General features: G+C 38.6%; 1 protein-coding gene across 1 annotated transcript in view; it reads left to right on the forward strand.

Moving 5' to 3' along the window:
• Positions 1–25,454, forward strand: part of TMTC1 (transmembrane and tetratricopeptide repeat containing 1) — a 318,214-nt gene extending 292,760 nt beyond the window's left edge. Inside the window, exons 14-20 of the mRNA XM_018048363.1 lie at positions 1,684–1,786; positions 4,133–4,268; positions 4,870–5,014; positions 13,526–13,663; positions 14,966–15,088; positions 17,444–17,521; positions 24,135–25,454. Of these exons, the coding sequence (XP_017903852.1) occupies positions 1,684–1,786; positions 4,133–4,268; positions 4,870–5,014; positions 13,526–13,663; positions 14,966–15,088; positions 17,444–17,521; positions 24,135–24,275 (864 nt within the window). The 3' untranslated portion in view covers positions 24,276–25,454. The remainder of the gene's footprint in view (positions 1–1,683; positions 1,787–4,132; positions 4,269–4,869; positions 5,015–13,525; positions 13,664–14,965; positions 15,089–17,443; positions 17,522–24,134) is intronic.

Genomic DNA, 27,148 nt, shown 5'->3' on the forward strand with positions numbered 1-27,148 from the left:
AAGTGGATCGTTAGAGTAGAAAACCAAAGCAACTGGAAGAAGATCTGCTGAAGCTGTGGCAATTGATGTGGGCCTTGCCACAAAGGGAGGAGCTGAAGGTGTGCCTTTGAGGGACCCTGTATTCCTATTGGAAGGATGCAGCTCAGAGGTGGACAGTGGAGGGTGATAGGGAAGTAACAAATGGTTTGGTAAGCTATAGAAATATTTTTTTTAAAAAAAAGATAGGCAAGTTCAGTTCAGTTCAGTCGCTCAGTTGTGTCCAACTCTTTGCGACCCCATGAATCGCAGCATGCCAGGCCTCCCTGTCCATCACCAACTCCCAGAGTTCACTCAGACTCGCGTCCATCGAGTCAGTGATGCCATCCAGCCATCTCATCCTCGGTCTTCCCCTTCTTCTCCTGCCCTCAATCCCTCCCAGCATCAGAGTCTTTTCCAATGAGTCAACTCTTCTCATGAGGTGGCCAAAGTACTTTAGCATCATTCCTTCCAAAGAAATCCCAGGGCTGATCTTCAGAATGGACTGGTTGGATCTCCTTGCAGTCCAAGGGACTCTCAAGAGTCTTCTCCAAACCACAGTTCAAAAGCACCAATTCTTCGGCGCTCAGCCTTCTTCACAGTCCAACTCTCACAAAGCCCTCTCATAATCAGCATCAACCTCCACACCCACTTCCTTCAAAAAATTCTCCCCTCAAAATCATACAGTATAGGTAGGAGAGCTATTCATGCAAATGCAGCTGTTAGACAAATAGCTAGGCCTCCCATGAGTTTGAGCAAACTCCAGAAGATAGTGGAGGACAGGAAAGCCTGGCGTGCTGCAGCCCATGGGGTCACAAAGAGTCAGACACAACTTAGCGACTGAACAACCACCATAACCCTGTCTCCCAGTGAGATCACCCACCTCAGAAGACATTCCTATATGAATGGATCACCTGTTTTCATCCAGAGGGTTGCTGGGATGGAAGGCATCCCATTCAAACATCTACTTTGAGGCTTTTTCTATAGGGCAGATCCTTTCAGATGTTCAGTTCAGTTCAGTCGCTCAGTCATGTCTGACTCTTTGCGACCCCATGAACTGCAGTACGCCAGGCCTCCCTGTCCATCACCAACTCCTGGAGTCCACCAAAACCCATGTCCATTGTGTCGGTGATGCCATCCAGCCATCTCCTCCTCTATCGTCCCTTTCTCCTCCTGCCCTCCAACTTTCCCAACATCGGGGTCTTTTCAAATGAATCAGCTCTCCACATCAGGTGGCCAAAATATTGGAGTTTCAGCTTGAAAATCAGTCCCTCCAATGAACACCCAGGACTGATCTCCTTTAGGATGGACTGGGTGGATTTCCTTGCAGTTCAAAGGACTCTCAAGAGTCTTCTCCAACACCACAGTTCAAAAGCATCAATTCTTCTGTGCTCAGCCTTCTTTATAGTCCACCTCTTACATCCAAGATGTTGCTTCTTAGTAAACATCAGCTGGTTTGTGCTGAAGGAACTAAACACAAGTATGATATCATTGATATCCATGCAGTTGATACTGACTTTAACTCAAAGTAAATAGTATTTGATCTTGGTGCCTATTGCATAGCAGATGTTCAGTAAGTTATTTTCTGCTTTTCCTATTTCTGTTATTCAGTTTATTGCTGATTAAAAAAAAATTCTCTCATGTATTTTTCTTTGTTCTTTTTTTAAGGAGAGATTTAAAGAAGCTGAGGAAATATACCTGGCTGGAATAAAGAAATGCCCAGACAGCTCAGACTTACACAACAACTATGGAGTTTTCCTAGTTGATACTGGTGAGATTAAAGAGAACCTGTTGAGATGAGATAATACTATTAGATATTGTGGCACGCTAATTAATTGGCAATCCACACAAATAATGCTTCAAAAGTAGAACTCACTGGGCTTGGCAGGAAACTCACATTGACAGTCCTGTTGTACTTGCTGTCAGTTTTCTAAATCTTCAGTCTCAGCTTGGTAAAATCTGCCCCATTCTTATAATCAGATCATTCAGAAAAACTTCCCAGGTGGCCAGAAAGTGGCCTTGATGGCTTAATGCGTAGCTGTCTCCTTTGAATAGCATTTATACAAGTTTATAAATCTATAGTGATGAACTGTTCTCTACAATGATGCAGAAACTGCCTCTGAATCAATTTACTGGCAAATGGTAAATACTTTTCTACAGCTGATTCAAAAGTCTCTAGAATTATTTCATCATTCCTTATGTGATACTAAGGAACTGTTCCATTATAATTGATGTACTCTTATAGAACAGGTGCTATATAAAATATACTTGCTTTGTCTCATTTAATGTAAAACTTTACTGGGCAGGGATTCTGTTTTCTTTATGATTTGCGCTCCCACATACTGTTGGCGTGTGTTGAATACTTAGGAAGGATGAAAAGATACTTGAATTTAATACAAAAATACCACTTTGTTCTCATTAACTATTAGACTAACTTCCCTGCAATCAAATTCAATTTTAATTATTTTGTCGATATGAAATGCTCAAGAGGTTTTTTATTTTCTAGGATATTTGAAGCTCTTCTGTTCCATAGGACATAAATTTACATTCTGATATACCTAGTAAACATCCCTTATTTTTGCATGTAAAACAAAATTGTTTCATGGTGCCACCTGCTGGTTCCTTAGCAATATAATAATAAATTAGGTATCAAAAATTTTACAGAAAAGGAAGAAGACATCTAGACTGTTGGCCTGATCTAGCCCTCTTCCTTCAACAACAAAATATCCCACCCCAACTCCCAACCCCCAAATCTCACTAACTACTGTATACCTTTCTACACTCCCACTATATTCATGCTTTTTTACTGGTATTATTCTCCCTCTCACCTGTGACCTATACATAGACCCTTACACATGCAGAGGTTTTTTTTGGCACCTCCTGGTCAAACTTGCATTCAAAGAAGATAGACTTGGGAAGATGTCTGTGCAAGTAAACACACTATGTAGAACTTTAGACCCTTCCACAATTCATTCACTTACATATAATTTCACGAGGAAGGTTCTTTGGGGAATCTCATCATACTAGAGAGATTGATTCTAGTTCTGGCCTTTATCCTCACTTGCCCTGGGATTTTTGTTGAGTTTCTTAATTTCTTTGTACTTCTGCATCTATATCTATAAAGTGATAATATTTTTTAATATCACTTAAATCCCAAGACGGAGAAGGCAATGGCACCCCTCTCCAGTACTCTTGCCTGGAAAATCCCATGGATGGAGAAGCCTGGTAGGCTGCAGTCCATGGGGTCGCTGAGGGTGGGACATGACTGAACGACTTCACTTTGACTTTTCACTTTCGTGCATTGGAGAAGGAAATGGCAGCCCACTCCAGTGTTCTTGCCTGGAGAATCCCAGGGACGGGGGAGCCTGGTGGGCTGCCATCTATGGGGTCGCACAGAGTCGGACACGACTGAAGTGACTTAGCAGCAGTAGCAGCAAATCCCAAGAGGGAACTAAGTGCTTTCAAAAGACAGCTAAATAGGATCAAAACATCTGCAAAAATCATATGAGGTTGTTTAACTAAAAGGTTCTAAAATAGATAATGCATTGGACAAATGCAAGTTGGTATTATTATTATTATTAAAGTCCCATTCAAGAAATACCATCTAAATAAAAACATACTATTTAAAAAGATATTTTCAAAATACAGCAACTGCCTTATTTAAAGGAGTGTCTCAGTCACTAGGTTGCAGTAGAATAATTGTAATAGACCCTCAGAAGCTGCTTCAGGACAGTTTTCTTTCTATCATAGCACATTCTCCTTTAAATATAGTGAGAAGCAACAGTATCTTGTGTCAATAACAATCACTGATAATTTCAAAACATCCTATCAGCTAGGGCAATAGCCAGAAAACACTTTGATGAAAATAATATACTTAATAAAAGAAATAGGTTTTAAGTGAAAATGAATAGTGAAATGGTCCAAAGTTAGGTGGTGGCAAGAAGCCAAAATGTGTGCTAATTTACAAACTGAATAATTTGATGGTGTGGCTGCAAGAAAAATTATCATTACCAGGGGAGAAATTAAAAGAGTTCATATGTTAAAAAGAAAGAAAAAGAGTTGGTCTGTTTTATAACAAAGTCATGCTCTGCTCTTACCAACCTACCACTGGTTGCAGGCTTTCCAGAGAAGGCAGTGGCCCATTACCAACAGGCCATCAAACTTAGCCCAAGCCATCATGTGGCCATGGTGAACCTGGGGAGGCTCTACAGGTCACTGGGAGACAACAGTGTGGCTGAAGAGTGGTACAAACGGTAAAGGTCCTATTTTTCACTTTGTAAGTCACCCAAGTCCCTGCAGTTGGCCATCAAAGTCTTAGTAATTTGGAACAGATTCTTTCAGAATACTAGCAAATTTTGCCAATGCAGGCAAAACAGATCCTCCTCTCCAGAGAACAGTACCATAAATGGTACTATGAGGATAAATGATATCCTGATAAATGACATTTTTGCCTGCTGGTTAAAATATGGTGCTAAACCAAGTTTGGAGTTTAATTCTCATTTTAGTTAGTCCATTGTTTTCTGAAGCTATGGACTTAACAACCCAAACTACAAATAGCAATTTTAAAAATGAATCTAAATGAAAAACTTGCATACATCAAAACAAGCCTATCTCGGTGAATGGAAAAGATCCTTGGGGCCCAATTTACATATTGCTAGGTCACTAAAAAGCATTCTCATAGTCAGAGGATGGCAGCATGATCTTTTTTTTTTTTTTTAACATTCTTCTTGATATAAAAACAAAGACCAGGTGGGAACAGCCTCAAACCATAGACAGTGGTCCCTGAATCTAAATTTCAACCTTTGGAAATGTACCTATTAGAAGAAAAATGTCCATTTGTTTCCTCAAACTCAGTGCCCTGCAGGTAGCACGCAAAACTGAGATACTGTCACCTCTGGGAGCGCTGTATTACAACACTGGCAGATACGAAGAGGCTTTGCAGACTTACCGGGAAGCCGTGGCCCTTCAGCCTTCCCAAAGGGAACTCCGCCTGGCACTGGTGAGTAGACAGAGGAAAGAAAGAAGATGGAGAAGAGAGGAAATGCATGGCATGCAATATAGGGAGCGGTAGTTAGTAAGCCTCAGAATGGGAACTAGAATGCTATACTCTATCCATTTAATGAATATTCATATTTAACCAGTGTTAGACCCATTCACCAAACACATGGACCCTAAAGACACTTTTATGTTTTTTTTTTTAAATAATTTCAAACCTACAAAATTTTGCAAAAATTCTATGTAGCCTCCTGCACATTCTATCACCCAGATTGATAAATTTTTAGCACTTTGATGCATTTATCACCTTTCAAGTATGTATGTTTCTGTATGTACATGTATATTTGTGCATATTTAGATATTATGTGCATATACATATTATTAATACATGTTTTTTTTTCCTGAGTGACGTGAGGTTATCGATCTCTTAATCTTTACTTCTAAATACTTCAGCATACAGTTTCTAAGAACAAGGACATTCTCTAACATAACCACAGAACAGTTAGGTATCAAATTTAGGAAAATTAATATTGACAATATTTTTTAATTTCAATTTTGGGATCATTACTCTTCTTTTCCCTTAGATTTACAGTAAAACAAACTTGTTTTCTTGTTTTATTTTTTTTTCTTTTTCTCAACTTTATTGGGGATATATTAATAGTTAACAAATCAAAATTGTAATATATTTAAAGGGCACAATGTGATGATTTGTTATACATATACATTGTGAAAGGATTACTGTCATCAAGTTAATTAACACATCACTCACATATTTACCTTTTTTTGTTGTTGTTTTTTTTTTTTTGGTGAGAACACTTAAGTTCTATTCTCTTGGCAAATGTCCATTATCCAATACAAATTTTCGTGTGTGTGTGTGTGTGTGTGTGTGTGTGTGTGAGAGAAAGTCGCTCAGTCATATCCATCTCTTTGCAACTCCATGGACTATACAGTCATGGAATTCTCTATGCTAGAATACTGGAGTGGGTAGCATTTCCCTTCTCCAGGGAATCTACTATAGTCACCATGTTATACATTAGATCCTCAGATCTTATTCATCTTATACTGAAGGTTTGTACCTTATTACTCTATTTCCGCTACACCCCAGTTCTGGCCAATACCATTCTGTACTCTATTTCTATGAGTTTAACTCTTTAAAGTTCCAAATATAAGTGATACCATGCTGCATTTGTTTTCTTCTGTTGGTTTACTTTATTTAGTATAATGTTCTCTGGGTTCATACATGTTGTTGCAAATAGCTGTATTTCCTTCCTTTTAAAGGCTAAATATATTCCTTTGTGTGTATATAACACATTATTCTTATCCATTCATCTGTCACTGGATACTTAGGTTGTTTTCATACCTTGGCTGTTGTGAATAATGCTACAATGAATATATAGCAGTACAGCTATCTCTGCTGCTGCTGCTAAGTCACTTCAGTCATGTCCAACTCCATGCCACACCACAGACAGCAGCCCGCCAGGCTCCCCCGTCCCCGGGACTCTCCAGGCAAGAACACAGGAGTGGGTTGCCATCTCCCTGTCCAATGCACGAAAGTGAAAAGAAAGCGAAGTCGCTCAGTCGTGTCCGACCCCCAGCAATCCCATGGACTGCAGCCCATCAGGCTCCCCCGTCCATGGGACCCTCCAGGCAAGAGCACTGAAGTGGGGTGCACTGCCCCCTCCAACAGCTATCTCTTCAAGATAGTTATTTTGTATCACACTATCGGAGAAGGCAATGGCACCCCACTCCAGCACTCCCACCTGGAGAATCCCATGGACGGAGGAGCCCGGTAGGCTGCGGTCCACGGGGTCACAAAGAGTCCGACACTACTGAGCGACCCCGCCCTCACTCCCCACTTTCATGCATTGGAGAAGGAAATGACAACACACTCCAGCATCATCGCCTCGAGAATCCCAGGGAAGGGGGAGCCCGGTGGGCTGCCATCCAATGGGGTCGCACGGAGCTGGACACGACTGAAGTAGCAGCATGGTATTTCTATTTTCAAATTATTTTGAAATCTTCATACTGTTTTTTCGTAGTGGCTACACCAGATTACATTCTTGCCAACAGTGTACAAGGATTCTCTTTTCTGTGCAACCTCACCAGCATTTCTTTCTTTCTTTTTTTTTTTTTTTTGATAATAGACATCTTACCAGGTGTTAAGTGACATCTCCCTGTGGTTTTGCTTTGCATTTCTCTGATGCTTAGCGATGTTGAACACCTTTCCATATACCCATTGGCAATTTGTGTATCTTCTTACAAGATGTCTGTTCATGTCCTTTGTCCATCTTTGTTTTTTTTTTTTTAATTTATTTTTAAAAATTTTTATTTTTACTTTATTTTAGTTTACAATACTGTACTGGTTTTGCCATACATTGACATGAATCCACCACGGGTGTACATGCGTTCCCAAACATGAACCCCCCTACCACAACCCTCCCCATAACATCCCTCTGGGTCATCCCCATGCACCAGCCCCAAGCATGCTGTATCCTGCATCAGACATAGACTGGTTATTTGATTCTTACACGATAGTATACATGTTTCAATGCCATTCTCCCAAATCATCCCACCCTCTCCCTCTCCCTCTGAGTCCAAAAGTCCGTTATACACATCTGTGTCTTTTTTGCTGTCTAGCATACAGGGTCATCATTGCCATCTTTCTAAATTCCATATATATGTGTTCGTATACTGTATTGGAGTTTTTCTTTCTGGCTTACTTCACTCTGTATAATCGGCTCCAGTTTCATCCATCTCATTAGAACTGATTCAAATGTATTCTGTTTAATGGCTGAGTAATACTCCATTGTGTATATGTACCACAGCTTTCTTATCCATTCATCTGCTGATGGACATCTAGGTTGTTTCCATGTCCTGGCTATTATAAATAGTGCTGCGATGAACATTGGGGTACATGTGTCTCTTTCAGTTCTGGTTTCCTCGGTGTGTATGCCCAGCAGTGGGATTGCTGGGTCATAAGGCAGTTCTATTTGCAATTTTTTAAGGAATCTCCACACTGTTCTCCATAGTGGCTGTACTAGTTTGCATTCCCACCAACAGTGTAGGAGGGTTCCCTTTTTTCCACACCCTCTCCAGCATTTATTGCTTGTAGATTTTTGGATCGCAGACATTCTGACTGGTGTGAAGTGGTACCTCATTGTGGTTTTGATTTGCATTTCTCTAATAATGAGTGATGTTGAGCATCTTTTCATGTGTTTGTTAGCCATCCGTATGTCTTCTTTGGAGAAATGTCTATTTAATTCTTTGGCCCATTTTTTGATTGGGTCATTTATTTTTCTGGAATTGAGCTGCATAAGTTGCTTGTATATTTTTGAGATTAGTTGTTTGTCAGTTGCTTCATTTGCTACTATTTTCTCCCATTCAGAAGGCTGTCTTTTCACCTTGCTTATATTTTCCTTTGTTGTGCAGAAGCTTTTAATTTTAATTAGATCCCATTTGTTTATTTTTGCTTTTATTTCCAGAATTCTGGGAGGTGGATCATAGAGGATCCTGCTGTGATTTATGTCAGAGAGTGTTTTGCTTATGTTCTCCTCTAGGAGTTTTATAGTTTCTGGTCTTACGTTTAGATCTTTAATCCATTTTGAGTTTATTTTTGTGTGGGGTGTTAGAAAGTGATCTAGTTTCATTCTTTTACAAGTGGTTGACCAGTTTTCCCAGCACCACTTGTTAAAGAGATTGTCTTTACTCCATTGTATATTCTTGCCTCCTTTGTCAAAGATAAGGTGTCCATATGTGTGTAGATTTATCTCTGGGTTTTCTATTTTGTTCCATTGATCTATATGTCTGTCTTTGTGCCAGTACCATACTGTCTTGATGACTGTGGCTTTGTAGTAGAGCCTGAAGTCAGGCAAGTTGATTCTTCCAGTTCCATTCTTCTTTCTCAAGATTGCTTTGGCTATTCGAGGTTTTTGTATTTCCATACAAATCTTGAAATTATTTGTTCTAGTTCTGTGAAAAATATCACTGGTAGCTTGATAGGGATTGCATTGAATTTGTAAGTTGCTTTGGGTAGTATAGTCATTTTCACTATATTGATTCTTCCGATCCATGAACATGGTATATTTCTCCATCAATTAGTGTCCTCTTTGATTTCTTTCATCAGTGTTTTATAGTTTTCTATATATAGATCTTTAGTTTCTCTAGGTAGATATATTCCTAAGTATTTTATTCTTTTCGTTACAATGGTGAATGGAATTGTTTCCTTAATTTCTTCTTCTACTTTCTCATTATTAGTGTATAGGAATGCAAGGGATTTCTGTGTGTTGATTTTATATCCTGCAACTTTACTATATTCATTGATTAGCTCTAGTAATTTTCTGGTGGAATCTTTAGGGTTTTCTATGTAGAGGATCATGTCATCTGCAAACAGTGAGAGTTTTACTTCTTCTTTTCCAATTTGGATTCCTTTTATTTCTTTTTCTGCTCTGATTGCTGTGGCCAAAACTTCCAGAACTATGTTGAATAGTAGCGGTGAAAGTGGACACCCTTGTCTTGTTCCTGACTTTAGGGGAAACGCTTTCAATTTTTCACCATTGAAGATAATGTTTGCTGTGGGTTTGTCATATATAGCTTTTATTATGTTGAGGTATATTCCTTCTATTCCTGCTTTCTGGAGAGTTTTTATCATAAATGGATGTTGATTTTTGTCAAAGGCCTTCTCTGCGTCTATTGAGATAATCATATGGCTTTTATTTTTCAATTTGTTAATGTGGTGAATTACATTGATTGATTTGCGAATATTGAAGAATCCTTGCATCCCTGGGATAAAGCCCACTTGGTCATGGTGTATGATCTTTTTAATGTGTTGTTGGATTCTGATTGCTAGAATTTTGTTGAGGATTTTTGCATTTATGTTCATCAGTGATATTGGCCTGTAGTTTTCTTTTTTTGTGACATCTTTGTCAGGTTTTGGTATTAGGGTGATGGTGGCCTCATAGAATGAGTTTGGAAGTTTACCTTCCTCTGCAATTTTCTGAAAGAGTTTGAGGAGGATAGGTGTTAGCTCTTCTTGAAATTTTTGGTAGAATTCAGCTGTGAAGCCGTCTGGACCTGGGCTTTTGTTTGCTGGAAGGTTTCTGATTACAGTTTCTATTTCTGTGCTTGTGATGGGTCTGTTAAGATTTTCTATTTCTTCCTGGTTCAGTTTTGGAAAATTGTACTTTTCTAAGAATTTGTCCATTTCTTCCACGTTGTCCATTTTATTGGCATACAACTGCTGATAGTAGTCTCTTATGATCCTTTGTATTTCTGTGTTGTCTGTTGTGATCTCTCCATTTTCATTTCTAATTTTATTGATTTGATTTTTCTCTCTTTGCTTCTTGATGAGTCTGGCTAATGGTTTGTCAATTTTATTTATCCTTTCAAGGAACCAGCTTTTGGCTTTGTTTATTTTTGCTATGGTCTCTTTTGTTTCTTTTGCATTTATTTCTGCCCTAATTTTTAAGATTTCTTTCCTTCTACTAACTCTGGGGTTCTCCAATTCTTTCTTTTCTAGTTGCTTTAGGTGTAGAGTTAGGTTATTTATTTGACTTTTTTCTTGTTTCTTGAGGTATGCCTGTATTGCTATGAACTTTCCTCTTAGTACTGCTTTTATAGTGTCCCACAGGTTTTGGGTTGTTGTGTTTTCATTTTCATTAGTTTCTATGCATATTTTGATTTCTTTTTTGATTTCTTCTGTGATTTGTTGGTTATTCAGAGTGTGTTGTTCAACCTCCATATGTTGGAATTTTTAATAGTTTTTCTCCTGTAATTGAGATCTAATCTTAATGCATTATGGTCAGAAAAGATGCTTGGAATGATTTCGATTTTTTTGAATTTATCAAGTTTAGATTTATGGCCCAGGATGTGATCTATCCTGGAGAAGGTTCCATGAGCACTTGAAAAAAAGGTGAAATTCATTGTTTTGGGGTGAAATGTCCTATAGATATCAATTAGGTCTAACTGGTCTAATCCATCATTTAAAGTTTGCATTTCTTTGTTAATTTTCTGTTTAGTTGATCTGTGCATAGGTGTGAGTGGGGTATTAAAGTCTCCCACTATTATTGTGTTATTGTTAATTTCCCCTTTCATACTTGTTAGCATTTGTGTTACATATTGCGGTGCTCCTATATTGGGTGCATATATATTTATAATTGTTATATCTTCTTCTTGGATTGATCCTTTGATCATTATGTAGTGGCCTTCTTTGTCTCTTTTCACGGCCTTTGTTTTAAAGTAGTTTATCGGATATGAGTATTGCCACTCCTGCTTTCTTTTGGTCTCTATTTGCATGGAATATCTTTTCCCAGCCCTTCACTTTCAGTCTGTATGTGTCCCTTGTTTTGAGGTGGGTCTCTTGTAAGCAGCATATAGAGGGGTCTTGTTTTTGTATCCATTCAGCCAATTTTTGCCTTTTGGTTGGGGCATTCAACCCATTTACGTTTAAGGTAATTATTGATAAGTATGATCCCGTTACCATTTACTTTATTATTTTGGGTTCAGGTTTATACACCCTTTTTGTGTTTCCTGTCTAGAGAATATCCTTTAGAATTTGTTGGAGAGCTGATTTGGTGGTGCTGAATTCTCTCAGCTTTTGCTTGTCAGTAAAGCTTTTTATTTCTCCTTCGTGTTTGAATGAGATCCTTGCTGGGTACAGTAATCTGGGCTGTAGGTTATTTTCTTTCATCACTTTAAGTATGTCTTGCCATTCCCTCCTGGCCTGAAGAGTTTCTATTGAAAGATCAGCTGTTATCCTTATGGGAATCCCCTTATGTGTTATTTGTTGTTTTTCCCTTGCTGCTTTTAATATTTGTTCTTTGTGTTTGATCTTTGTTAATTTGATTAATATGTGTCCTGGGGTGTTTTGCCTGGGTTTATCCTATTTGGAACTCTCTGTGTTTCTTGGATTTGGGTGATTATTTCCTTCTCCATTTTAGGGAAATTTTCAACTATTATCTCCTCAAGGATTTTCTCATGGTCTTTCTTTTTGTCTTCTTCTTCTGGGACTCCTATAATTCAAATGTTGGAGCATTTCATGTTGTCCTGGAGGTCTCTGAGATTGTCCTCATTTCTTTTAATTTGTTTTTCTTGTTTCCTCTCTGATTCATTTATTTCTACCATTCTATCTTCTATTTCACTAATCCTATCTTCCGCCTCCATTATTCTACTATTTGTTGCCTCCAGAGTGTTTCTGATCTCATTTATTGCATTATTCATTATATATTGACTCTTTTTTATTTCTTCTAGGTCCTTGTTAAACCTTTCTTGCATCTTCTCAGTCCTTGTCTTTAGGCTATTTATCTGTGATTCCATTTTGATTTCAAGATTTTGGATCATTTTCACTATCAATATTCGGAATTCTTTCTCAGGTAGATTCCCTATCTCTTCCTCTTTTGTTTGGTGTGGTGGGCATTTCTCCCGTTCCTTTACCTGCTGAGTATTCCTCTGTCTCTTCATCTTGGTTATATTGCTTCGTTTGGGGTGGCCTTTTTATATTCTGGTAATTTGTAGAGTTCTCTTTATTATGGAGCTTCCTCACTGTGGGTGGGGTTGTATCAGTGGTTTGTCAAGGTTTCCTGGTTAGGGAGGCTTGTGTTGGAGTTCTGGTGGGTGGAGCTGGGTTTCTTCTCTCTGGAGTGCATTGGAGTGACCAGTAATGGGTTATGAGACGTCAAAGGTTTTGGAGTAGCTTTGAGCTGCCTGTATATTGAAGCTCAGGGGTGTGTTCCTGTGTTGCTGGAAAATTTGTGTGGTGTGTCTTGCTCTGGAACTTGTTGGCCCTTGGGTGGAGCTTGGTTTCACTGTAGGTATGGAGGCATTTGATGAGCTCCTATTGCTTAATGTTCCCTGAATTCAGGAGTTCTCTGATGTTCTCAGGCTTTGGACTTAAGCCTCCTGCTTCTGGTTTTCAGTTTTATTTTTACAGTAGCCTCTAGACTTCTCCATCTATACAGCACCGATGATAAAACATCTAGGTTAAAGATGAAAAGTTTCTCCACATTGAGGGACACCCAGAGAGGTTCACTATTTTTGAAGACAATGGTCTGCTTTTCTGGTTGCCTGATGTCCTCTGCCAGCATTCAGAAGTTGTTTTATGGAGTTTGCTCAGCATTGAAATGTTCTTTTGAGGAATTTGTGAGGGAGAAAGTGGTCTTCCCGTCCTATTCCTCCGCCATCTTAGCCAAACTCCTGTTTTCTTGTTTTAAACACAGTGTTCTGTTGAAACCATAGGGAAAAACTTCTCTTTCACATAGTCAACTTTTTTTAAAAAGGCACAAGTCATTTCACTGAGTGACTTTGATGTTCCAGCCATGCATGCACAAATGCAGGCATATGCCTGCACAAAGAAACAAACAGCAGGAGACTAAAGCCTGTTATTAATAACTGTGGTAAGTCAGCCCTCTCTGTGTGTCACAAATAGATGCTGAGCACTTTTGTGGGAAATGTTCCCTGAATGATTTCTTTGATAAGATGATAACCAAGCGCTATCTAAGCCAAGGTCCATGTGGTTTTGCAGGCTCAGGTTTTGGCTGTGATGGGACAGACCAAAGAAGCTGAAAAGATGACCAGTCACATTGTGTCAGAGGAGACCGGGTGCCTTGAATGCTATCGCTTGTTGTCCGCCATCCACAGCAAGCAGGAGCAGCACGACAAGGTAGAGAGCACGCTGTTTGGAATTGTCTGTGTTCAGGGTACAAATCAGGTGTAGCTGATGACCCTCCAGCCTGCACTCTCACAAGGGCGAGCAGTCTTGATCATTATTCCTTGGCACTTTTCATAGATACCTCCTTGACTGCTTAGACAACCCCTTGAAATGTTGTTTTTTTGGTTTGTTCTGGGTCTGAAGGTTTCATGTGGGGTCATCTCAGTTTGTTTTCAGCTAACTCAATAAAGGCTAACATTGTTATGTTTTATAACTTTGCATGTTCCCTCAAATATATCTTATAGAATCCTTATAACAATCCTTTAAGGCACGTCAATGGCCCTGTGTTGCAACTGTACTGTTTGTCTTCATTTTTAAGTCACATAACCAGTAGATTCATGAACTGATTCGACAAAATATTTATCAAATGGGAATAAAGTTTTGTTGGGGGGAAAAAAAACACAAAAATTATTTCCCTTGTCTTCCTGGAGTTTACAGTCGAAGAGGAGACAAAGGTTGAACAAGTAATCACAAAACTAGCGCAGAATTATAGTTGTGCCCACTGATGTCGTGAAGAGCAGCATAGTCCCTAACACGCATATCCAGGGAATGCGAATAGTCTGGGCGGTAGGGTTCTCTATAGAGTGACGTGAAGTTGAAGGTTGAATGATGAATAGGAGTTATTAAACAAAAAAGGGCAAGCATTCCAAGCAAGAAAAGGCACATGTAAAGGCCCAAAGTCAACAACAAATGGCCCATCTGAGGGATGGGCTTGAGGGAGTAGGGGGCCTGTGAGATGTAACCACAGAGGTTGCTGGGCACTCTATCCTAAGGCTTGGGACCAGGACAAGGGATACTGCAAGAAGCTTTGAGGCTTTAAGGAGAAGAGAGGCTTGTCAGATTTGTGTTTTGAAGGGATCTCTGGCTGCAGGGTGTGGGGTAGTGGGTGCTGGGGGCAGAGTGAGCACCAGGCCCCAAGATGAGACTGCTGGAGTGGTCCAGATGGACATGTGACCAGGGCAAAACATCCAACCCCAGATGTTGTTTCAATAGGATCATACAATGTTCCTGTAAAGTGATCAGGAATATTTCATTGTCACTGACATAAATAGGAAACCTGGATTATAGGGAAATTATTTGGTCAGGGCTGCATTATTCCTGAATGAGAACATCAGATAAAATAAAGAATGTGCTTTGATCATCACTCACCACACTAGCCAATATGTAAAAACAAAAAGAATGGAAGATATCATTTAAGTTAGTTCTTCTTTATCTAATCTACACTTATTGTGTCTTAATTTCCAACCTATACAGGCACTTGATGCTATAGACAAGGCTCTCAAGCTGAAACCAAAGGATCCAAAAGTTATATCTGAACTTTTTTTCACAAAAGGAAACCAGCTGAGAGAGCAGAACCTCCTGGACAAAGCTTTTGAGGTATAAACACTTAATAAAATTGTTATTAAATTCATGGATTAAAATTAACATTCTCTCAATCTTTAATGAAACATATACCTTGAAAGCTAAGATCAATGGCATGTTGATAGAGTGAGTTTTCTGATTAACTGACATTGTAAGTTTATTTTTTTAAATAATTGAGCCTCTGGTTTTTGACCATTAGGAGTTCTACAATACCTCCTCATTGTTCTCTGAATTATCACCTTTAGCTTGATGTTTAAAGCGTTCCACATTTTGCCCTCAAGTAAGCTTTCCCCTCTCTCTGTCTCTCTCACTCTTTCGCTCTCTGTCTGCCTTCAGTGACCCTCTGTTTCAGCTAGACTGGTGCCCAAAGGAGCTTTGGCATTCCACATGTCCTATAACACTGACCACCCCATCCACTAGTCCCTGCGGAATCCCACTCATCTACCAACACAGGCCTGTGTCTCCCTCAGGGAGCCCTCCCTACCATCCTTTCATCCAGTGACTTGTTTCCTATGAACTCCTAAAACACTTCCTGTCTCTACCAGTCATTTGAAAGCATCATATATTGTGTTGTTAGGTGTCTCTCTCTCTCCTCCATCTCCCCATCCTCTCCTTCCTCTTCCCTCTGTGCACATGCGTGAGCGCTGGTTAGCTCCCTATTTCGACTGCATTTTCCTTGTGGAAAGGACTGCTTCCTTCTGTGTTCTAAAACATACTATGTTGCATCTTAGGGATGGTCAATGTGTGTATCTTTGGAATGAAATTGATAACCCACTTTGAAATAAAAAGACATTTACAAGCATAATGAAATGTTACAGAAATGCCATATATTTTCCACAATAAAGACACAGGTTATAATTAATGAAGTCATAAAATTATGCAAAAAAGTAAAATTTCAAATGATAAGATTGTTTTTTAAAATAAATGTAAGAGGCTTTTAAAATATTATTGGAAAAGCACGTAAAGATATTTGGAGAAACTAATTTGAATGTGAATGTTAAAACAGAAATGGTGGCCTGTTTGAGCAGAAACTGAATTCTTCTCTGCCTTATGAAACTTTCAATGCTGTCTTTCTTTAATTACTTATAACTTACATGATCATTTGTAGGAGTACTTATATGGTATATATATCTGTCTGTATTTTATATATTGTATTAAAAACAAAAGTATTTTCTAGTTACTTGACTAATTGATTAAATAGTCATTATGGCTTGATTTGTGAAGAGTAGGGGTAAAGCCATTGGCCAATAATAGCAGCTACAATGTTAGTTTTTTAATGTATAATTCACATTTATTATAATCTTCACAACAATCATATAAGACATGCTCATTGTCTTCATTTTATGACTGAATGAGACTCAGAGCTTTTCTAACTTTTTCAAGGTCATACAGAGAATAAGAAATAAACATTTTATTCTGCTGAGAAAAATTAACACAAAACATACTCTTCAGTTTACTTTAGCAAATTTTTAGCAATACAATTTCTTAACATTTGCTTCTTTCTCCTCAAACTGAAGTAGAGAAGTGATGGACAATTTCTAGTTATTTATGGATCTGTTCAGATAGATTCTTATTCAGGAAAATAGCAAGGAACATTAGTATATACACATGGATACTTAGCTTTGTAATCGAAGACAGTACTCTTAGCCTTCAGTTTTATTTAAAGTGACAACTCTTAAAATCAAAGCTCAATGGTGAATATACCCTTTGATGCAAAACAACGTGCAAATGTTAAAAATGTATTTCACTGATAGGACATTGTGATACATGTTATTCAGACAAAAAATATTTGAGAAACAAGTAACTCTCTTTAAACACTTTAAGATCTTTCACAAGGCAGAAGAAAAACAAAGGCTTCCTAATGATTAAAACTATCCTCTGGTAAAAAATTATTAGATATCATTAAAGAAATATAGAATACCAGTCCCTGTAAGAATTTAAGCATGGGCTGAATAATCAGATCAGATTTTGTGAGAGAGTTAAGCTGTTTAGGAAATGAAGATTCTATAGTTTTTTCTTGCAAAGTCCATTTACAGTGAAAAGGTCTAAGAGCACCATTTTCTCGCAGATCAAGGCCAGTGGGAAATGATGCATGTAATAGAAATCACCTGCATGCCTGGCAGGCATCTTCAGCCTTTTTAAGTCCAGAGGTTAGCTCTCCAAGGAAATTACACATTTCAGTTTCCTCCACTTTAGAATCATCAGCTTTGAAAAAAAATAGAAATAAAGGGAACACCTGAGACCTAGACATGACTGTTCATTTTATCAACCATTTAAATTTCCACATATATAGAAAATGCTTTCCACAATCCTACAGTGTTAAAGATGGGTTCTCATTTCCCAACCTGAAGATATTTCTTATGTATTTAGAGCTATAAAGCAGCCGTGGAGTTAAATCCAGATCAAGCACAGGCTTGGATGAATATGGGTGGAATTCAGCACATCAAGGTAAGAAAATAATTCCTGTTCATGTGAACCATGTTTTCCCTTTGTGTTTTCTCTTTCTTCCCTTTAAAAGTTTGAAAAACTATTGTTAATTTCCTCTTTGAATTATTTGAATACTGAAAACATAGATGCTTAAAAGTGTTATTAGCAGGATTTATGTTCACTTTGTATTATCTAGACATTGAATATCATGAAGCCATTTTAAAAAACAAATCTATATAAATTAGATGTCATAATTTTATCATAAAGAAAATAATACCTACTTAGGTATCATCATATAGTAGATAAAGTCTGCTGTGTGAACTAAACTAAAGTTTTGTTGGAGCTGCACTAATACAGCTTATTTTTCTGTAGCTTAACTCACTGTCAAGATATAAGGTTATTATTTCTTATACTTAGTATATCTTTTATTACCTGACATATTGAAGAACATTTGTTTTCAAGAGAAGAAGCTACCTTTGAGTTAATAACTGGAAGCTTCCCTTGGCAGGAAATCAAAGATTCACAGACACTCCTTCATCCATCCATTCATTTGATAAGCATTGCTAGAGAACATCCTATGTACCAGGTACATGTCTAGGTATTGGGAACACAGCAGTGAACACAAGGCAAAAATACCTGTTCTTGTGGAGCTAACATTCTAGGAGGAGAAAGCAGGCAATAACTGAATATGTGTGTATATGTGTGTATTGTGTGTGTGTGTGCATGCTCAGTCATGTCTGACTCTGCAACCACAGGGACTGTAGCCTGCCAGGCTCTTCTGTTCATGGGATTCTCCAGGCAAGACTACAGAGAGGATTGCCGTTTCCTGCTCCAGGGGATTTTTCCAACCCAGGAATCAAAGCCACATCTCCAGCATTGGCAGCCAGATTCTCTACCACTGTGCCACCTGGGAAACCCACATATATACATACACACGTGAAATATATCAGATAGTGATAAGTGCTATAGAGAATAAAAGAATGAAAGAAGATAGGAAGTGCTGGGGATAAAAGCTGCAATTTTAAATTGAGGTGGTTAGGGATGGCCTTAGCTAAAAAGTGGTGTTTCAACAAAGATCTGAAAGGAGCAAGCCACATGGCAAAAGCAGGACAGCGCACGCGCAGAGGTCCTGAGGTGTGAGTGTGCCAGTGTATCTTAGGAGCAGGCGGGAGGCAATGATAGAAATGATAGAAGCCGGGGTGGAGAGGCCACAGGGACAGATGATACAGGGCACTGAAGGAAGGGGACTGTAATGTCTTCAGCTCTTATGCCAAACAAGTTGCGATCCTTGGAGGACTTCGAGCAGAGAAATGCAATGGTCTTACATGATTTTAAAGGATCACTCTTATTTAGCTAGCTTATTTTCAGGCTTCTCTCAAACTTTATCCTGAGAAAATAGCAAGATGGTAATTATAATTTAAACAAAGGATAAACAGGATTTATGATTAAGTGGGAACTGATCACTCCCAGAAACACAACAAAACAAAAATGTGATCCATAACTATACAGATGGAAGGGAATCATAGGATAGTTACTCTGTAGCTATAAGCCTTGATCTAACAGAGGAGCACAGGGCTTTCAGGTGGCATTAGTGGTAAAGAATCCACCTGCCAAGGCAGGAGATGCAAGGGACACAGATTTTATTTCTGTGTTGGGAATATCACTGGGCAGAGAAAATGGCAACCCACTCCAGTGTTCTTGCCTGGGAAATCCCATGGGAAGAGGAGCCTGGATGGCTACCATCCATGGGGTCACAAAGAGTTGGGCACGACTAAGCAACTAACACTTTCACTCAGTCCAACACAGATATATAGATCAGGCACATGGCTTGGATGTGGTCATTTTGATGTCACCATCAGGATGCAGGATTATCATCATGAGGCCTTCAAGAACAACCATTAACTTTCTGTGACCTTTGCCTTGCCAGGAAATATGTGCCTCAAGCAGTATTATCCCATTCCTGGGCCCTACTCCTTGCCTGAGTCTGGGTGAAGCTTAGGAAATACTGAGGGCTGTGGCAAGGTTGATAGTTGGAATCAAACTTTGCAAGGAGATGACAAACAGAGGGAAGGAGAGACTTGCTCATACTATTGGCAATAAAAGATTATATTTTTCATAAAGTTCTATGTAAAATGAAATGGATGAAGCAGAAAAACTATAATACATTTTTTATTACTGGAGTTTCCCTTGTGGTTCAGATGGTAAAGAAACTACCTGTAATGCAGGAGACCTGGGTTTGATTCCTGGGTTTGGAAGATACCCTGGAGAAGGGAATGGCAATGCACTCCAACATTCTTGCCTGGAGAATTCCATGGATAGAGGAGCCTGGCGGGCTGCAGTCCATGGGGTTGAAAAGAGTCGGATGCGACTGAGTGACTAACACTTTCACTTTCATAATCAGAACTCCAAAGAATAGTAAGGAGAGATAGGAAAGACTTCCTAAGTGATCAGTGCAAAGAAATAAAGGAAAGTAATAGAATGGGAAAGACTAGAGATCTCTTCAAGAAAATTAGAGATGCCAAGGGAACATTTCATGCAAAGATGGGCACAAAAAGGACAGAAACAGTATCAACCTAACAAAAGCAGAAGATATTAAGAAGAGGTGGCAAGAATACACAGAAGAACTATACAAAAAAGATCTTCATGACCCAGATAACCACAATGGTATGATCACTCAACTAGAGCCAGACATCCTGGAATGCAAAGTCAAGTGGGCCTTAGGAAGCATCTCTATGAACAAAGATGGTGGAGCTGATAGAATTCCAGTTGAGCTAATTCAAATCCTGAAAGATGATGCTGTTAAAGTGCTGCACTCAATATGCCAACAAATTTGGAAAACTCAGCAGTGGCCACAGGACTGGAAAAGGTCAGTTTTCATTCCAGTCCCAAAGAAAGGCAATGTCAAAAGAATGTTCAAACTACCACACAATTTCACTCATCTCACACGCTAGCAAAGGAATGCTCAAAATTCTCCAAGCCAGGCTTCAAGTGTATGTGAACTGTGAAACTCCAGATATTCAAGCTGGATTTAGAAAAGGCAGAGGAACCAGAGATCAAATTGCCAGCATCCATTGGATTATAAAAAAGCAAGAGAGTTCCAGAAAAACATCTACTTTTGCTTTATTGACTACACCAAAGCCTTTGACTGTGTGGATCACAACAAACTGTGGAAAATTCTGAAAGAGACCACCTCACCTACCTTCTGAGATATCTGTATGCAGGTCAAGAAACAACAGTTAGAGCTGGACATGGAACAACAGACTGGTTCCAAATAGGGAAAGAGTAAGTCAAGGCTGTATATTGTCACTCTGCGACTTATATGCAGAGTACATCATGAGAAATGCTGGACTGGAGGAAGCACAAGCTGCAATCAAGATTGCCGGAAGAAATATCAATAACTTCAGATATGCAGATGACACCACCCTTGTGGCAGAAAGTGAAGAAGAACTAAGGATCCTCTTGATGAAAGTAAAAGAGGAGAGTGAAAAAGTTGACTTACAACTCAACATTCAGAAAACTAAGATCATGGCATCCGGTCTCATCACTTCATGGGAAATAGATGGGGAAACAATGAAAACAGTGAGAGACTATTTCCTTGAGCTCCAAAATCACTGCAAATGGTGACTGCAGCCATGAAATTAAAAGACACTTACTCTTTTATTGGAAAGTTATGACCAGCCTAGACAGCATGTTAAAAAGCAGAGACATTACTTCACTGACAGAAGTCCGTCTAGTCAAAGCTATGGTTTTTCCAGTAGTTATGTGTGGATGTGTGAGCTGGGCTATAAAGAAAGCTGAGCACTGAAGAATTGATGCTTTTGAACTGTGGTATTGGAGAAGACTCTTGTGAGTGCCTTGGACTGCAAGGAGATCAAACCAGTCAATCCTAAAGGAAATTAGTCCTGAATATTCATAGGAAGGACTGATGCTGAAGCTGAAGCTCCAATACTTTGGCCACCTGATGCAAAGAACTGACTCACTGGAAAAGACCCTGATGCTGGGAAAGATTGAAGTCAAGAGGAGAAGGGGAGACAGAGGACGAGATAGTTGGATGGCATCACCAACTCGATGGCCATGAGTTTGAACAAGCTCTGAGAATTGGCAATGGACAGGGAGCCCTGGCTTGCTGAAGACCATGGGGTCGCAAAGAGTCGGACATGACTGAACCACTGAACTGAATCAAAGTTGCACCAGATGGGCCATATCACCAAGTACTATTTTCAATTCTGCCTTATGACATTAATGCATATTCTAGGATGGAACTGGCTAATAGTACTTTCTTCAGTGAAGAAAATGTTCCATGTATGTACTGTCCAAGGCAGTAGCCACTAGCCCATTGTGGCTGTTGAGCACTTAAAATGTGGTTGGTACAGTTGAGCAACTCGATTCTTAATTATCATTAACTTAAATTTAAATAGCCACAGAGGACTAGTGGCCTTCATAGTAGCTAGTACAGTTCTAGAAATTGGATAATTTAAATTCCCCACCTAGCACCTAGAAATTGGGGACGTTGAGTTAAGGGATATAACTTACTTAAAAGGGGGCTTCCAGTTTCATTAAGAAAAGAGCAATTTGAGTGAGAGAAAATAACTCTATGACTAGATTTTGTTGAAAAGACAGAGAAAGCTGATGATCTGAGATGGCGATGCCTGGTACCAGGCTGAGGCCTAAATTCCGAGAAACCTCTTGGGTAAACAATTTCAAAAGCAACCACTATAAGAACACAGTCTGAGAGCAATTTGAGAGCCACAGATGTTCAGTTGTCTGCATATATGTGCTATGCTTAAGAAATGTCAAGAGACAATCTAAAGATTAAATACTTGAATTTTAAGAAATAGTCATCCAGGTTCTTATTTGTTCAGAATTCTGTTTAGCCTCTTATCAGAATCAGTGTTAATAATCTGAAATACTTTCATTTATGCACATGGCAGTGCCTAGATTCCCAATGTAGAGTTACCTGTTCTATGATTTTTACTCTCCTTTTCACCAATATGACAAGTGAATATCATAAGAAATAGTGTTTACTCATTTACACACAAATAGTCATTTAATGGGCTTCCCAGGTGGCACTATGGTGAAGAACCTGACTGCCAATGCAGGAGACTTAAGAGATGCAGCTTTGATCCCTGGGATGGGAAGATCCCTTGGAGGAGGGCATGGCAGCCCACTCCAGTGTTCTTGCCTGGAAAATCCCATGGGCAAAGGAGACTGGCAGGCTACAGTCCCTAGAGATGCAGAGTCAGACACGACTAAAGCAACTTAACACAAATACACCCAGTCATTTAATAATAACAGTAATGATGGCATCAGATTGAGTGCTCATTGTATGGCAGGCAGGTGTCTAAGGTCCTGACACTCGGGAGGTAGTTCATTTAAGCATTCAATAAATATTGACATTGCTACATAGTACTTTTATTCTGCTGCCTGCTGCTGCTGCCAAGTCGCTTCAGTCTTGTCCAGCTCTGTGCGACCCCATAGACGGCAGCCCTCCAGGCTCCACCGTCCCTGGGATTCTCCAGGCAAGAACACTCGAGTGGGTTACTTTTATTCTAAGAGGTACTATTTTAAGTTGTAATGAAAATTTAGAGAGTAACTGGTCTTTATCCACATGGAGCTGTAACTGAGAATAAAATGGAACAAATTCATGGTTTTTTAGAATGAAGAGATCTCTACCGATCTTACTGCTAAGACTTGGCAACACACAGATCTTAAAGAGAGTCAACCATACAGAAGGAATACATTTAGTGGCAGAAAATAATCTGGGAAAAAAGTTAATAATTCTGACTTGTTGTCAGGGACCTTCCGGGACCAGGCACATGTGGTTGCCAGTTAAACTGAAATATTTAATTTATTCAAAAACAAAACAGATGGGGACCAATAGAGGGTGGAGACAAGGGTCTTTTACAGATCTGGAGCAACATGCCTTCCCTCCTGCCTTTAGAGTATCCAGCAGATATATATGGTCACACACCTTGAGTATGGGATAAATTTGACTCCATTTTAATTACTATCAGTTCTTTTCATTTTATAAAAGCATATTTGTACTAAAGCCTGTATTAGGCAAAAGTTGCTTTTATGTTTTAAGGTGAAGATTAAAGTATTTCCTGTCACTAAGTAGGTATAATAGATTCCTAAACTATCTACTTTTTAATCATTACTCTTGCAATTTCAAAAATACTTCTCTCTCTCTCTTTCTCTCTCTCTCTTTCTCTCTCTCTCACACACACACCCCTCTCCCCTGACTCAACCTTCTCTCTCTTCCCTTCGCTCTAATTATGAATTTCCAGTGCTTTGGTTCCATTTGATTACAAAGGAATAGTGTTAACCCTATGAGAACACTATGAGATGATAGCTTCATACACTATATTAATAGAATTGAAAATCTGTTTTCCTGCCATTTAAACTTATGGCATAACCCTTATCTTTCACATTCTCCATCTGGTCTGGTACTTAAACAAATGGATTCTCCAAGAGCACCAACAGATAAAGATGAAATTACACAAGCAGACAGGGTCTCCTTATGAGGACATTAATGTTAAAATGGACCAGAAGGTCTGTTTCTTAGTCTCCCCATTCTTCAAGCAAGCATTCCGATGGATCAGAATATAATTATCCCTTTTCTTTTTCTCTGCAGGGAAACTACGTGTCTGCAAGAACTTATTATGAAAGAGCCTTACAGCTGGTTCCAGACAGCAAACTACTGCAGGAAAATCTCGCCAAATTGGATCGCCTTGAGAAAAGATTACAGGAAGTTCGAGAAAAGAACCAAACGTAGCAGCATTTGACCCAGTCTCAAGGGACAGTGCTGGTGTCTTTGGAAGAGGAAGTGATGGAAGCTTTGTTTTCACATCAGTTGGGGCACAATCAATGGCATTTTCCTCTCACCCCGAGTTCAGGGTGACACATTTTGGGACACCTGCTGGTAATGCTGTGCTGGAGACTTGCATTTCCATGAAAGAAGAGAAAAAGAGCAAACAGGGGCTAGGAGACCTGAGATGGAAGGAAAACAGCAGCTGCACATTTTACTGAATTTTTTCTTGCTTTAATTCTAGATTTCCTTTCATATATGTGTCTGCTTTTCAACCTGGGGATCTAATTCCCTTTCTTAGTGTAGACATTTCTTGGTGTAGCCTCGCAGAAATAGAGGTTTGAAATGCTACGAAGACATGGCGTCTCTTCTTTATGAGAAGAGATATTTCAGAGAGGATAAATCCTCTGGGATAAACCATTTGGGAAATTCTTCCAAGAGGTAGCTCGTTTAATTCTCTGGAACTAGAAATGAGTATCTCACAGTTTTTGTAAAAATCTTCTGGAATATATGGGGAAAGAGGCTGTTGTTAAGTCAGCTTTATCTTATATCCTTTTGAGGATATTGCTAGAGCCTTATTGAGAAGTAAATTAAATTCCACTCTGATACAAGCTGTTTTCCCATTGCCTAATGTATCAATAAGGAAGTTTCTGGAATTGTGTATGGGTATTCATATTCCTATGGGAAAATCAAGGATGTCAGTACCCCTGATTGTTTATGGAAATGTTTTAAATTATTTTAATTTTATTACAAGTATTATTGGAGTAGTGGTTCTGCTCTAAGATTTCATAAGTGCTTTTAAAAATCATAAATGTTTCCACCTCCAAATATATTGTTATTTTGGTGGAGAAAAAATAGTATATTCTACATGAGAATTATTAAAGATATTAATTGAGAGAAATGTTCTACTTTATTATCTTAACTTTCAGAGATTATTTTTTGAAAATATATTTAATCATTGAGGAATATTTACAGTATATTACAGATATCTTCATAGACTCTAAATGGATGTAAGGAACCTCTATTGATTGATCTTCCTAGGCTTAATGAGACTTCCCTGGTGGCACTGACAGTAAAGCATCTGTCTACAATGCGGGAGATCCGGGTTCGAGCCCAGGGTTGGGAAGATCCCCTGGAGAAGGAAATGGCAACCCACTCCAGTACTATTGCCTGGAAAATCCCATGGACAGAGGAGCCTGGTACAGTCTATGGGGTCGCAAGGAGTTGGACACAACTGAGGCTTAATGAGAATTCTGTGCTTAAAACATGAATGATGGAACCTGTAGTTCTTGGTTCTATATTTGGAATTTTGGAGATTTCATGGAAAATGCTCAAAAAAATCTAGGAAAAAAATCTAAATTCATAATTTTAAAATATATATATTTATATTTAAAAGGTATGGGTGGCAAAGTTGAACTTACAATTTGACATTTGTCTTTTAGTGTTATTTATTTCATATCATAAAATATTTAATATATGAACACATTTTTCTCTGTACATAGTCGTTTTAGTAGCAGCTTTTACAACTGATCATACAAAAATTATTAATCTAAACTACAAAGTAATTAAGTTTCAACAGTCCCTCAAAACTTTTGTATTGATTATTCCCTTGCTAAAGTTAAAGAAATTAGGAATCAGCCATCAGTGTTTGGGTGGTAATATATTTTGGAGTTGAAGAAATTGGAATATGTCATTCTAATTTAGTATTCATCATAAACTTTAAAAAAAAAAAAAACCTACTCTGGATAGTGCTGTTCCTGGTGCTAAGCCAGGTGTCATACACATTTAGTAGCTTGAGGCACACATATGTGACATGCTCCAGCCAGAGCAAGAAGCCTTCTGCTTCTTTTTAGCCCCAGTAGTGGAAAGCACTGCCTCTGTGTTGTTGTTATTACTTTTTGTCAAGGTAAATCTAGATAAAAGGAAAAAAATTTCTTTGGAAAGGGATGATGCCAGGAATATTTTAAATACAAAGGATTATGGAATTTAAATTAGCATACATGTTTGTGTGTATCAGTAATCCAATAATGTATATATTACAACTATGATCTTCTGTTTCTAATAGTCTTTAATGGTATAGATCATAAATGTATCTAAAATTTCATTTCAAATATTTTTAGTCCCCCAAATTATGCTTCTATAGTCCTAAGGTCAAGAAATGTACTATAATATTTATTATAAAATAACTACTCTACCCCCAAAATGAAAAACATGGAACCCTAGCTAAAAACAATATCTAGTACTTTAATTACAAACTTTTTAGAATAATCAGTAACAAAAATTTATACGTAGAAAGTTAATGGAAAAGGTCAAGCCCCAAATTTTGAAATGCAATTATGCCTTATCTGAAGGGCTGCTAAAGATACGAGAGTACATTTGTTGGAATAATTGCAATGGCTACTACAGCCTAAAAGTTTCTGAGAGAAAAGGGTCATGTGGCCTTCAGGAGACTTTTTCTGCCTTCTTTTGGATGTTTTTCTCTCTCCCCATCTGTCTCTGTTTTCTGTCTCTTGTCTCTCTCTCTCCCCTTTCCCTTCCCCTCTCCCCCACCAACCCCTTCCATCTCTCTCTCTCCCTCTGTCTTTCTCACTCTGTCGTTCTGTCTCATTCTATCTGCACACACTGGCATCTCTTTGAACATTAGAAGTAAGCACTTTTTGTTGGATCAGGTATTTCTGTCCTGAGTTAATACTTTCACTTAGATGTAGCCAACGAAATAGCTTTCATAGTTGCATGGTACCTATAAGAAAATAAATCACATATTATTTTTCAAAGATATTAAGTGTATTTTATAACTATTTTTATTTGCTCTTGTAACATGAAATATTATGTGGAACTCA

The sequence above is a fragment of the Capra hircus genome, chromosome 5 (assembly GCF_001704415.2).
Source record: "Capra hircus breed San Clemente chromosome 5, ASM170441v1, whole genome shotgun sequence".
Classification (NCBI taxonomy): domain Eukaryota; kingdom Metazoa; phylum Chordata; class Mammalia; order Artiodactyla; family Bovidae; genus Capra; species Capra hircus.